Source organism: Vigna angularis, chromosome 2 (assembly GCF_016808095.1).
Source record: "Vigna angularis cultivar LongXiaoDou No.4 chromosome 2, ASM1680809v1, whole genome shotgun sequence".
In the NCBI taxonomy this organism is placed as follows: domain Eukaryota; kingdom Viridiplantae; phylum Streptophyta; class Magnoliopsida; order Fabales; family Fabaceae; genus Vigna; species Vigna angularis.
Genome location: NC_068971.1, coordinates 25649771 through 25663558, shown reverse-complemented (window position 1 = coordinate 25663558; position 13788 = coordinate 25649771). Strand labels below are relative to the sequence as shown.

The window sequence follows — 13788 nt, the reverse complement described above, 5'->3', positions numbered from 1 at the left end:
TGTTTTTTTTTCCATAACTTTAAGAAAAATATTCTTGAGATTTTGAAAAGATTTAAGTTTTAGGAACTCCCATAATTGGATCGTTACATATATCATTAAAAAGATTAATTATTTTGTATCAAATTAATTTTTGAAGTTTAAAAATCAAAATATATATTTAATTTTAGGACAAAATCAATTTTTAATTTTACTTTAAAATTTAAAAATTTCAAATGTATTTAACTCTTATTCTTATACTAAAAATTTCACCTTAATATTTTTAATGTGTATAAAAGAAAATATTAAAAAATAAATAAAAGACCATGTTATCTTAACAATTTTTTTAACAACTTTTTAACAATAGAACATCTGTTATCAGATTATAAAAATGTTGTTAAAAAGTTATCAAAAAAAACATTTTTCATAAATAAATAAATGTACATAAAAACAATAAAATTGTTAAAAAAAAAGAAACAGAAAATTCTGGGCCACATATCATTACAAAACATGTACTAAAAGTATCATGGTGTTCCGAGAAGATGAGGTAAATACATAAGAAAATCTGTAAAATTTCAGAAAGTTAAACATACTACGAAGCATCAAACCCATGATATCTGGTCTCAGTAGAGATCGCTGAAGCTCAAAGCATTCCCACATTCTTCTCTCACCCACGCCACAATGAAACTCACCCAACTACTGTAATGGCTATGGTGACACGTGTTCCTTTTGCCGCCGCTGCCACTACTCCTCTCTCTTCTTTTTCTTCTTCTTCGTCTTCTTCAATTTTGCAGTCACTAAGATGGTGGAACCGAGAAAGTGCCGCGAAGAGCGTTGGAACGAGAATCAGTGTTGTGGCCGCGAATATCACTGTGCTGGTTACGGGAGCGGGTGGTCGCACAGGTTTGGTTTTTTTGTTTTGCAATGTATTGGGTTTTGTTTATGTTAAGAAAAGAAGTAATTAGAAATGAAAAAGTTGAGTAAAGAAATTATTATGTAACTATAGATTGAACAGATAAATAAATGAGTAATGATTCAATAACATACTTTAATAAGAAAATGCTGAGAATTGGTGTTACTTTTCAGGGAAAATAGTTTATAAAAAGCTAAAAGAGAGGCGAAATGAGTATGAGGCAAGAGGTCTGGTTAGAACAGAAGAAAGCAAACAGAAGATTGGTGGTGCAGATGACATTTATGTAGGGGATATAAGAGATGCTGAGAATATTGATGCTGCATTTCAGGGTATAGATGCTCTCATAATCCTCACAAGTGCAATGCCACGAATAAAACCTGGCTTTGATCCAACCAAGCAAAAGAGACCAAAGTACTATTTTGAAGAGGGAGCATTTCCTGAACAGGTGCTATTACATTTTCTGTGTTATGCTGATGTAATTTTGGACCATCCAATCTAGTAATTGCCTACGTATTTTTCTGGTTTGAACACCAATTTTTAAATGTCTGTCTCCTTTGTATTCATATTTTAGTCACTTTTACATGTTAGGTTGACTGGATTGGGCAGAAAAATCAAATAGATTCTGGTGAGAATCATGTATTATTTCCATTAATCATAGGTTGTAAGACAAAAACTAAGGCTTGCAATACTGAAACTGATATACATATATATGAACAGCTAAGGCTGCTAGGGTTAAGCAGATTGTGTTGGTGGGGTCTATGGGTGGAACTGATGTTAATCATCCTGTGAACAAAATGTGCAAAGGGAATATATTGGTTAGTTTTGAATGATTTCTTTACATTTGAACTATCTCCTTCCATAGCACTCTATGGCCTTGATTTTACATGATTACTGTTTGGAATTCATCTTAACACAAAAATGCTCATTTGGTAAATGGATAATACTTTTTGTTTCTATCATTCCTCCTTTGATAGAAAGAATGTAGTTTTTGTACTGATTTCAGGTTTGGAAAAGGAAGGCTGAGCAATATCTGGCTGATTCTGGCATCCCATATACAATTATAAGGTATGTTAAATTATATTAATAATTTACATTGGTTGATGTAATTTAAAGTATAACTTTGATGTAAAGATTCTAATGTGATGATTATTAGAATATAAGGTATTAAAGTTATTGGGGTTATTTTAGAGTTATTAAAATTAATCTCTCTCTTCTCACTCTAAAAGGGCATTTTGGTATTTTATTAAAGTTAATTAAAATATCATAAAAGAGGACGTGTTAAGTTTCTGAAAAAATATAGAGAACGAAACGTTCTTAGAAAAGAAAAAAAAACTGACAGAGAAAAGAAAACCTCCTACAACTTCTATATCATCCAGAAGGCATTAAAGTGGAGTAAGAGAGAGAACAGTTGGATCCAGGTTAGTTCTTGTTTACTGTATATGTGGAAATTGTGAGTATCATGAAAATTCAAGATACTTTGTGTTGTTTTTCATTCAATTGAAAAATTAAAGAAAAGCTTACAAGTGGTATCAGAGCACGGTTCTGAATTTTATGATTCTCCAGAATGGTAATATTTCCAATTTTTTTTTAAAACCCTAATTTTAAAATTTAGAGAATTTTTGAATTTCCAGATTTAATTTTTATTTATTGGCATGAAAGGAAAATTAAATTCACTGTAATGTAATGTATGAAATCTGCAAGCATTTGAATTCGTGCCCTGAAAGCCAATTTTATTTATTTTTTATACTTCCATTAAAGTATTGCACGTGATTTGATTGTACTGTGGAATTCTATTTGGAAGTAACTTCATGGATCCAGCAGAGCAATTTTAATATTGCAACTCCAGCCGCGGGAATTCAAGAAGTTTTTCTATTTGATTTCTGGTGCACGGGATTTTTGTTAAAGTTGCATTAAAAGTGTTGCACTTTTATGATTTGATCCAGGCATAAGTTATATTTTATTTTATTTGATTATAACATTAAAGAAACTTTAATTCCTGCATGTCACGTAAATTTTGGAATGTGCAATATGAATATGCCAAAATTGAAATCCTACATGAAGAGTCAATTCCCTTGAATTGAATTATCGAAAAAAAAAAAACCGATTTTGGTTGTCAAGTGTTTTTTCGTTGCAGAACATGTTTTCACAAATTATTATATTGTGAACATGGTTATTGTTACTGCATTGAATGGAAATTATATGTGAATTAAAAGTTGTTTCTTATAGTATTATGAAAATTATTCATAATATAAAAGATGTTTAATTATGAATATATGTTATAATTAGTCATTGATGTAAGGATGTTATGGATTACCCAAAGGTGAGCCATGGTTTATAATTGATGACATTAAAGTGAAACATTTCATGTACTTAGTATATGTTTGTATATCCAAAGATAGCATACATATAGTCTTAAGTATGAGTGATTGTTTATTAAAGTATATATATGAAATTTGTCAGTTTAAGAATCACCCAAAGGTGAACTTAAATGAATGACTTTATTGACTACCTATCAGTTTAAGTGTCACCCAAAGGTGAACTTGAATGTATGACTAGTGTAGTAATTTGTTTGAATCCATTAAATTTAATCAAAGCATTGATGTATGAGCTTATGTATTATTTCAGCTTACATGAATTTAGCAGGTTTGAGCAACAATGTCATCAAGTTTAATGGGCTCAATTATGCCGATTGGTCAAAACAAATCCAGTTCCAACTGGGTGTTCTAGACTTGGATATGGCTATTATGATGGATGAAATGCCCGCAGCCATTACAGAGACCAGTACAGGTGATGAAAAGTCTCTTTATGAGGCTTGGCATAGGTCTAATAGGTTGTCATTAAACTTGATGCGCATGTCTATGGCAGAGAACGTAAAGCCTTCCATGCCCAAAACGGAAAACGCAAAGGAATTCATGAAAATGATCAAGGAGTATTCACAATCAGACATAACTGACAAGTCTATTGTGGGAACTCTTATGAGTGAGCTGACTACCAAAAAGTTTGACTAGTCACAGCCCATACATGAACATGTAACTGGAATGGCTAATATAGCAGCAAGATTGAAGTCAATGGGAATGAAGGTGAATGAGTCTTTTCTAGTACAGTTCATCATGAACTCTCTTCCTCCTGAATTTGGCCAGTTCCAAGTGAATTATAACACTATTAAGGATAAGTGGAACTTCCAAGAAATCAAAGCCATGTTGGTTCAAGAGGAAGGGAGATTAAAGAAAATGAGAGATCATTCTATCCATCTCACAACTCATGAAGGTGCTAGCTTCAGTAAAGGTAAATCAGGAAAGAAGAACAAGAAGGACAAAGCCCCAATGAAAGTGAATAAGGGCGGTATCCAGAAGGACCAGAAATGTTTCTTTTGCAAGAAAGTAGGTCACTTCAAGAAAGATTGTCTGAAAAGAAAATCTTGGTTCGAAAAGAAAGGTACTTTTTATGTTTCTGTAAGTTTTGAAGCAAATATAGTAGAAGTGTCTAATAATACCTGGTGGTTGGATTCTGGAGCTACTACTCATGTTTTTAATATTATGTAGGGATTCCTTTCAATCCAGCCCATAAAAGGAACTGAAAAGTATTTATATATGGGGAACAGAATGAAGGCACAAATAGAAGGAATTGGGACTTACAGATTGATTCTAGACACTGGCTATTGTCTGAATCTTGAAAAGTGTCTCTATGTTCCTGGTTGTGCTAGGAATTTGATTTCTGTTGCAAAGTTGGATTGTTTAGGTTTTAACTTTAGGATTGAAAATGATATTTTTCATTTGTATAAACTTTCGTACTATTATGGTTCTGGTACATTATTGGATGGTTTATATCGTTTAAATCTTGATGTTAATTTTTCTGAATCCCTGTTTAATGTTGAACATGTTATTGATAGAAATTCTAGTGCAGGAAAGGAATGTTCTGTTTTCTTATGGCATAAAAGATTGGGTCACCTATCCAAAGAAAGGATGTTGAGGTTAGTAAAAAATGAAATTTTACCTCAATTGGATTTTGATGACTGGGATGTATGTATTGATTGTATTAAGGGTAAACAAACAAAACACATATCAAAATATCCTGCCACAAGAAGCAGTCAACTTCTTGAGTTAATACACACTGATATTTGTGGTCCTTTTGACATTAAATCTTGGAGTGGTGAAAAATATTTTATCTCCTTTATTGATGATTTCTCACGTTATTGTTATATATATCTATTGCATGAAAAATCTCAATCAGTGAATGCCCTTGAGGTGTTCATAAATGAGGTGGAAAGACAATTAGATAGAAAAGTAAAAGTGGTGAGATCTGATAGAGGTGGTGAATATTATGGTAAAACGGATGAGAGTGGACAATGTCCAGGTCCATTTGCAAAGTACCTTGAAAGTCGGGGTATATGTGCATAGTATACAATGCCTGGTACACCACAACAAAATGGTGTAGCAGAAAGGCGGAATCGTACTCTTATGGATATGGTTAGAAGTATGTTAAGTCATAGTAATATCCCTTTATCTTTGTGGATGTATTCATTAAAGACTACTGTATATCTGGTTAACAGGGTTCCTAGCAAAGCAGTTTCTAATACTCCTTATGAACTATGGACTGGAAGGAAACCCAGTTTGAGACATCTTCATGTTTGGGGTTGTCCGGCAGAGGTAAGGTTATATAATCCACATGAAAAGAAACTTGATGCAAGAACCATTAGTGGTTACTTTATCGGTTATCCTGAAAAGTCAAAGGGATATAGATTTTATTGCCCTAACCATAGTACTAGAATAGTTGAGTCTGGAAATGCTCGGTTCATTGAAAATGGTCAATTTAGTGGGAGTGAGGAATCACGAATAGTGGACATTCAAGAGCATACTGATAGTGTTTCTATGTCTAATGTCTCTTCTGAAGTTGTTATCCCTCTTGTTGTATCACAGTCACACAACAAGCAGAGACAACAAATTAATGTTCCAATTCCACAAAATGAACATATAAATGTTGAGCCAGTTGACAATGAGCAAGTCATAAATGAGCAATTGATAGAGGAACCACAAGAAACAGCATTAAGAAGGTCTGTAAGGGAGAAAAGACTTGCTATTTCGAATGATTATGTGGTTTACTCTATTGAACATGAATGTGACTTAAGCATTGATGAGGATCCAGTCTCTTTCAGACAAGCCATGGAAAGTAATAATTCAGAGAATTGGTTGAATGCTATGAAAGAAGAGTTGAAATCAATGGATGACAATAAAGTATGGGATCTAGTTGAATTGCCTAAGGGTTCAAAAAGAGTCGGTTGTAAATGGGTCTTTAAGACTAAACATGACTCAAAAGGCAATATTGAAAGGTATAAAGTTAGATTAGTCGCCAAAGGTTTCACTCAAAAGGAAGGCATTGACTACAAAGAGACCTTCTCTCCTGTTTCAAAGAAGGACTCTTTGAGAATTGTTTTGGCTTTGGTGGCTCATTATGATTTAGAGCTTCACCAAATGGATGTAAAGACCGCCTTTCTGAATGGTGACTTAGAAGAGGAAGTTTATATGGACCAACCAGAAGGTTTCACCATAACAGGAAAAGAAAATCTAGTGTGTAAATTAAAGAAATCAATATATGGACTAAAACAAGCTTCCCGTCAATGGTATCTAAAATTTAATGATATCATAACTTCATATGATTTTGTAGAGAACACCGTTGACCGGTGTATATATATGAAGATTAGTGGGAGTAAGTTTGTAATATTGGTTCTATATGTTGATGACATTCTTCTTGCTACTAATGATATTCGTATGTTACATGATGTAAAGAAGTTTCTCTCTAACAACTTTGAAATGAAAGATATGAATGAGGCATCTTATGTGATAGGAATAGAAATATTCCGTGATAGATCACAAGGATTGTTAAGTTTGTCTCAAAAAGGCTATATTAATAAAGTGTTAGAGAGATTCAGAATGGAAAAATGTTCTCCTGGAATAGTTCCAATTCAGAAAGGAGACAAGTTTAGTCAAATGCAATGTCCCAAGAATGATTTGGAACGAAAGGCCGTGGAGTCTATTCCTTATGCGTCAGTGGTTGGGAGTTTGATGTATGCTCAAACTTATACTCGGCCAGATATCAGTTTTGCTGTTGGAATGTTAGGCCGATATCAAAGTAATCCCGGAATGGATCACTAGAAAGCTGCAAAGAAAGTTCTTAGGTACTTACAAGGTACCAAAGAATACATGCTCACTTATAGAAAGTCAGATCATCTCGAAGTGATTGACTATTCGGATTCAGACTATGCTGGGTGTGTGGATTCAAGAAAATCCACATTTGGGTATGTCTATCTTTTGGCTAGAGGAGCAATTTCTTGGAAAAGTGCAAAACAATCAGTCATTGCTACTTCCACCATGGAGGCTAAATTCGTGGCATGCTTTGAGGCCACAGTTCATGCTTTGTGGTTGCGGAACTTCGTATCGAGGCTTGGCATTGTTGACAGTATTGCTAGGCCGATAAGGATTTATTGTGATAATTTCGCAGCCGTCTTCTTCTCTAAAAATGACAAGTACTCAAAGGGTGCTAAACACATGGATTTGAAATACTTGTCGGTCAAAGAAGAAGTGCAGAAACATAGAGTGTTGATTGAGCATATTGGTACGAATTTGATGATAGCAGATCCGTTAACTAAAGGACTACCGCCCAAAACTTTTATTGGCCATGTTGAAAGTATGGGCATTATGGATAAGTCAATATTAACATGATGATGTTATCTATCTTTATGGATATGTATAGTTATATGCTTGTATTGTTATGACACTTGTGAATTCAATTAAAGTTATGTTTCTCTTTATTCTATTGTTATCCACATTAAATTATATACATTTATTATTGATTGTGGTGACATGATAGGTCTCCTTTAGAGACATGAAAGTTATAAGATTGATTAAAGTTATGTTGAGTTGTTTTGATTATGTGATACATGGAAGGAATCTTGTCGATCATGACTTTTGCCCACCATGATCCGATTATTTCAATTCATATAAGGATGATGACTTGATAATTCTAATGAATGGTGCGCACTTAAAGTTTATTTTAGATCTTCAAGTCATCACATGAACCAAGTGGGAGAATGTTAAATTATATTAATAATTTACATTGGTTCATGTAATTTAAAGTATAACTTTGATGTAAGAATTCTAATGTGATGATTATTAGAATATAAGGTATTAAAGTTATTGGGGTTATTTTAGAGTTATTAAAATTAATCTCTCTCTTCTCACTCTAAAAGGGCATTTTGGTATTTTATTAAAGTTAATTAAAATATCATAAAAGAGGACACGTTAAGTTTCTGAAAAGATATAGAGAACGGAACGTTCTTAGAAAAGAAAAGAAACCTGACAGAGAAAAGAAAACCTCCTACAACTTCTATATCATCCAGAAGGCATTAAAGTGGAGTAAGAGAGAGAGAACAGTTGGATCCAAGTTAGTTCTTCTTTACTGTATATGTGGGAATTATGAGTATCATGAAAATTCAAGATCCTGTGTGTTGTTTTTCATTCAATTGAAAAATTAAAGAAAAGCTTACAAGGTACACCAATTCTCATGATACTATTAATGGGAGAATTAGTGGAGAGATACATTACTAATAAGATCTGTATTCAATATCAATAAGAGAATTCAGGAGGGAAATAGATTACTAATTGAATTCAAGTTACATAAAGTTTCACACCACTTCTGACCTAAAACCTTAAAACAATGGATTTATGAGTTTTCTATTGTTTAACTTTTTCATTTTTTAACCAATATGTAACTTAAACTCATTTAAATCTCCAACAAATTCTTTCAAAGTCAGAAAGTTTTTCCACTAATGCCTTCTGCCATACATGCAAAATCATTTATGTTCTACAATTTATAGATAAAATATGAAGTTTTTACTTCCTTCACCCCCCAAAAGTCTAAAGTAATAGTATGGGAACAAGGGTATTATTGATGAGCATGATTTGTTCATTTTTTCCTACCCTTTTTGTTCACTTTCCATATTTTCATCCTTTTTATATTGAGTCAGGTGTGGAGCTTTTGAAAACGAAGAAGGAGGTCTTCGGGAACTGATTACAGGGAAGGATGATGAGATTCTGAAGATTGAAACCAAAACCATACCAAGAGCTGATGTTGCAGAAGCCTGCATTCAGGTACCAGTTTCAAACACACTCTTCCTACTTCAAAATAATTCTACCATTTTTTAACTCTTGCACAATTCATCAGGCACTAAATTATGAGGAGGCTAAATTCAAGGCATTTGACTTGGCATCTAAACCTGAGGGAGCAGGTTCACCAACAAAGGACTTCAGGGCTTTATTTTCCCAGATCACTACTCCTTTTTGAATTTGAGTATTCTTCTCATGATGTTCAGGACTGTGACAGATGATTATTAGTGTTATGTGAAATTTATCGTGTCTTGGCAAATTTAAAGAAGTATCGTTTTCCTTCATTTGTGCCATCACATCTAGAGTGCAGAATTAATATAAAAAGAAAAATTGTTAGATATGTAGAACAATTTCTAATCAAAACAATGCAATAGTTGGTAAGACACTAAATAAAATTTCATATGTTAAAAATTATTCTATACTAAATCAAAAGAAATATAATGATAATTAGGGCTGAGCAAAAATAACTGATTTGTACTGTACTATAGCTAACTATAATATATTATACTTAAAAAAACTGATCCACACTTACTAAAAGTTCAGTATATGGTTTAGTTTTTAAAAATTGAACTTATAACAGTTTCGGTTCAGTTAACCGTGAGAACTGTATCTGCTCTAGTTTCCGTTCAATTGCTCCGTCTTATTAAGAAAACGTTATTTAATAATAAAATATTAATAAAAGAAACCGTTCAAATAAAAAATTAATAATGAATTTTTTAAGACAAAATTTTTTTATCACAAATTTTTATATTTTTTTTATCAATAAACATATATTACTTTTTAAATAATATTATTTTAAGTAATAAAAGTAAAATATAATTTTTTTAATTTAATTTTATTAAATGATTAAGTAATATAAATCATAAAGAAAAAGACTATATAAAAAAATAATACTTTAAATATATTATATTCTTTAACATATTATTAAATATGTAAAAATATGTTAAAAAAACTTTTAATGATATTAAAATGTGTGTAAGCACACACACTAAAATAACTATTTATTTTAAAAATCAACTTACTTTAAAACAAATATCAATATTATTATTTTTAAATGATAGTATTTTATATACTAAAACTAAAATATATTTTTTAACGTTAAATTTTATTAAATGACTATATAATGAAATATCATAAAAAAAATAGTAATGTAGCAAAAATAATTAAAATTATAGAAATATCAAATGACAAAAAAATTAACAAACGTTTATTAAGAGTAACTTTTTTAGTATCATATTTTATTATATTATAATAATTAATAAATATTAGTTTAATTTCTACATAATAAAATATAAATAATAAATAATTGATTAATAAAACAATTTTATGAGGGAACAAAATAAATATAAATAAAAAATTATTTTAAAATAAAATAAGTAGATAAAAAGATAAAATAAATTATATACACATATAAAACAAAAAAATATAAATAAAAAACTAAAAAAATAAATATAAAAATAAAATAATATTCATGACAAAATAAATATAAATAAAAAATAAAAAATAAAATAAAATAAAATAAATAAATAAATAATAAAATAATTTCCATACACATATAATAATAAAAGAAATATGAATAAAACAGAAAATAATAATATCAAATAATTAAAAAGTTAATTTGTAAGACACTTATGAATAAAATAAAATAAAATAAATATTAAAATAAATTTCAATTAAAAAGAACATGCATTGTTATACTATTCAGTTTAAAAACTAGTATAATTCAGTTTAAAAACTAGTACAATTCAGTTTAAAATTAGTATAATTCAATTTAAAATTAGTATAGTTAGTAGTTCAGTTTAATTTATATTGTAGTTTAGTACAATTTAGTATAGTGTAGTTTAGTACAATTTAGTATAGTTCAGTTCAGTCCAGTTTGATAAAACAAAAAACAGTTCAGTTCAGTTTGTCTGAACTGTTTTATAGCTCAGTTCAGTTTAGACAAATTAGTTTTTAGTTCAATACAGATTTTAGTAATACATTGCAGTTCAGTTCTATTTGCCCACCCCTAATGATAATGATAATGACAATGTAAAGAGAGTGTCACTTGAAGATAATATATGACTTGATCAAGGTCTTATTGTATTACCTTGAGAAGAATTGTTATTAACACGATACAAGATAAATAATTTTTTGTTTGAGATTTGTTGTGATTTATACTATAAATGATAAAATAAAATAAAAATTTAAAGATCATTCATAAGATTATCAATATGTTTTAGTTGATGATTGATAGATATAATTTTATATACTTTGAGAGTGGGTACGTATATAAATATTTTGAGAATTCAAATAAATTTTGTAAAGTAGGTGGATAGTTTGATTAAGATTAACTAACTTTATTGTTTTTGGTAAGATTTTGGTACTTTTAGAACTCAATATTTTATTAAAAGCATATTTAATATTATTTTTAAGCACATTTTTTAGTATTTGTTTATAGATAATGAAGTTCTTAAATGGTAAGTGTACCTTTCACAATGTAGATGTAGTAAGTAATAAATAACATATTGTTTTTCTCAAGCAACTTCTAAAGTACATAACAATCTTTGCATTCAATAATCAATTTAAACAACAAGTTTACAACAATCCTAAAAAACTTTTTTTTATAGTTTTATCAAATAGACGGTGTGTAACAGAAAAATAACATAAAGTATTTATAATTGTCAATAATATATTTCATCTACTTCATTCTTATTCATTCACAATTATCTCAATTCATATTTTATATCAAAATCAGCTCACAATTCATAGTGACTTTGAGCTAATGATAACTCATTAAGTTCCAATTCCTTAAATTCTTAACTAGCGAAATTATGCATTAAGTTCAAGAGCCTTAAAATTACTATTGAATCATGTTCTATCAGTAGATACAAACTCCATGAGATACTTCATTTGTATTTTAGGTTCAAACATATAATATTAGAACATATGATATTTTGTTTAGTAGATTATTTTATTAAATTGAATGTTACCTATAATGACACTTTATTGAATTTTATTTTTATATTAATTAAATGAATATAACAATAAACACAAAACGAGTATAACAAAAAAAATATTAGATAAAAATAACGTAATTTTAAAGTATTAATTCTTTTTTGTACTATTTTTCTTTATTTTTAGTTCTATCCTTGTGATTTCTAATTACTTGATCATTAATAAAATAAAATTGGTTTAATGTCTCGGTAGGTCCCTATTTTCGGCGTGAATCTCAAATAGGTTTCTTTTCTTTTCGGTGTCTCAATTGGGTCCTTTTTTGTGTAAAATTGTAGCAATTAGGGGTCTGTCGTCAAATTGAACAAACGGCCGTTTAATTGTTTGTTACGTGGCATGAACAGTGTTTTCAGTAATCACAGGTGGAATTAAAAAAGAGTTTCAATTAAAAAGTATGAGGTTAAATCAGCTTTAGTGAGAGGGCATAGTGGGAAAACTGATTATGATTCCCATCTCACACTAACTTTCTATCAAACACCTTCTCTTCAACCTCGCGCCACGTCAGCCCTATCATCTTACACCCACTGAAACCCTAACCCTAGCCGCCACTGTCGTTCCGCTTCCGCCGCTCCCGCCAATGCCGCAAGTCGTCGCCACGGCCAGAACATCATCTCCTTCCTTTCTCGCTGGCGCATCAACGGACCACCACGGTGCCTCAACCAAGACCGCCGCCACCTTCCTTCTCCTTCGCGCAAGGGTTCGAAGCCACCACGACCGCCATCTGCGAGTTCGTCTTCGCATCACCAACATCTCGCCGCCGTCGCACAAAGTCACCGTCCTCTTCTCCACCACCATCAACCACGCCAGCCGCCGCGACACCACTCTTCTCACACGCAAATCATCGAACACGCACCAGCCACCGCAACCTTCATCGCGCCTCTCCTCCATTGACGAAAGCTTGGCACAACCATCTTCATCTTCTCCATTCTCGGAACCCAATCGCACCTTCATCTCGGATCATCACCTCACGATCTTCACCAACCATGCCGCGACCACCACTAACCTCCCTCACCTCGCGAGCTTCCTCGCCGTTGCCCAACCTCCATGGCAGCCATCACACACCACCGCACCTTCCCGCTCTACAATCAAACCTGCATAAAAACCAGACCTGCAAAGAAGAACCAACAATCACAAATCGCGCACTGTTAGGCGCAGGACCCATGGCTTCCTCAAGCGGAACATGTTCGGGTTCATCCTCTCTGCTTCAGAACTCGGGTTCTGAGGAAGACTAGCAAGCGGTAATGGATCAGAGAAAGAGGAAGAGAATGACATCGAATCGCGAATCTGCACGGCGATCTCGCATGAGGAAGCAGAAGCACTTGGACGATCTGGTTACCCAAGTGGCTCAGCTGAGAAAGGAGAATCAGCAGATACTCACCATCGTCAACATCACCACGCAGCAGTTCTTGAGCGTTGAGGCTGAGAACTCGGTGCTCCGGGCTCAGGTGGGTGAGCTGAGCCATCGGTTAGAGTCTCTGAACGAGATCATCGAACTCTGGTTGTGTGTGAGAAGGAGAGGGGAAGATGAAGTGGGAATTCCCACTGTGCCCTTTCTCTAAAGCTGATTTAACCTCATAGTTTTTAATACAAAACTCTTTTTTAATTCCACCTATGATTACTGAAAACACTGACCATGCCACGTAATAAACAATTAAACGGCCGTTTGTCCAATTTGACGGTAGACCTTTAATTGTTACAATTTTACAAAAATGGGGACCCAATTGAGACGCCGAAAAGAAAAGGGAC

General features: G+C 32.1%; 1 protein-coding gene and 1 pseudogene across 2 annotated transcripts; both read left to right on the top strand.

Annotated features, from left to right (window-relative positions):
- The first annotated feature begins 540 nt into the window (after nucleotides 1-540).
- On the top strand, nucleotides 541-9330 carry LOC128193352 (uncharacterized protein At5g02240-like). Of its 2 annotated transcripts, XM_052873467.1 has the most exons (7): nucleotides 541-879; nucleotides 1063-1334; nucleotides 1478-1514; nucleotides 1607-1704; nucleotides 1893-1954; nucleotides 8910-9033; nucleotides 9107-9330. In XM_052873467.1, the coding sequence occupies exons 1-7, from the start codon at nucleotides 681-683 to the stop codon at nucleotides 9224-9226; spliced, it is 912 nt and encodes a 303-aa protein (XP_052729427.1). In that variant the 5' UTR covers nucleotides 541-680; the 3' UTR covers nucleotides 9227-9330. The 2 variants fall into 2 exon arrangements, with proteins under 2 accessions (XP_052729427.1, XP_052729428.1); XM_052873468.1 differs by lacking the exons at nucleotides 1478-1514; nucleotides 1607-1704.
- Nucleotides 9331-13202: 3872 nt separating this feature from the next.
- On the top strand, nucleotides 13203-13788 carry LOC128195539 (bZIP transcription factor 11-like; annotated as a pseudogene).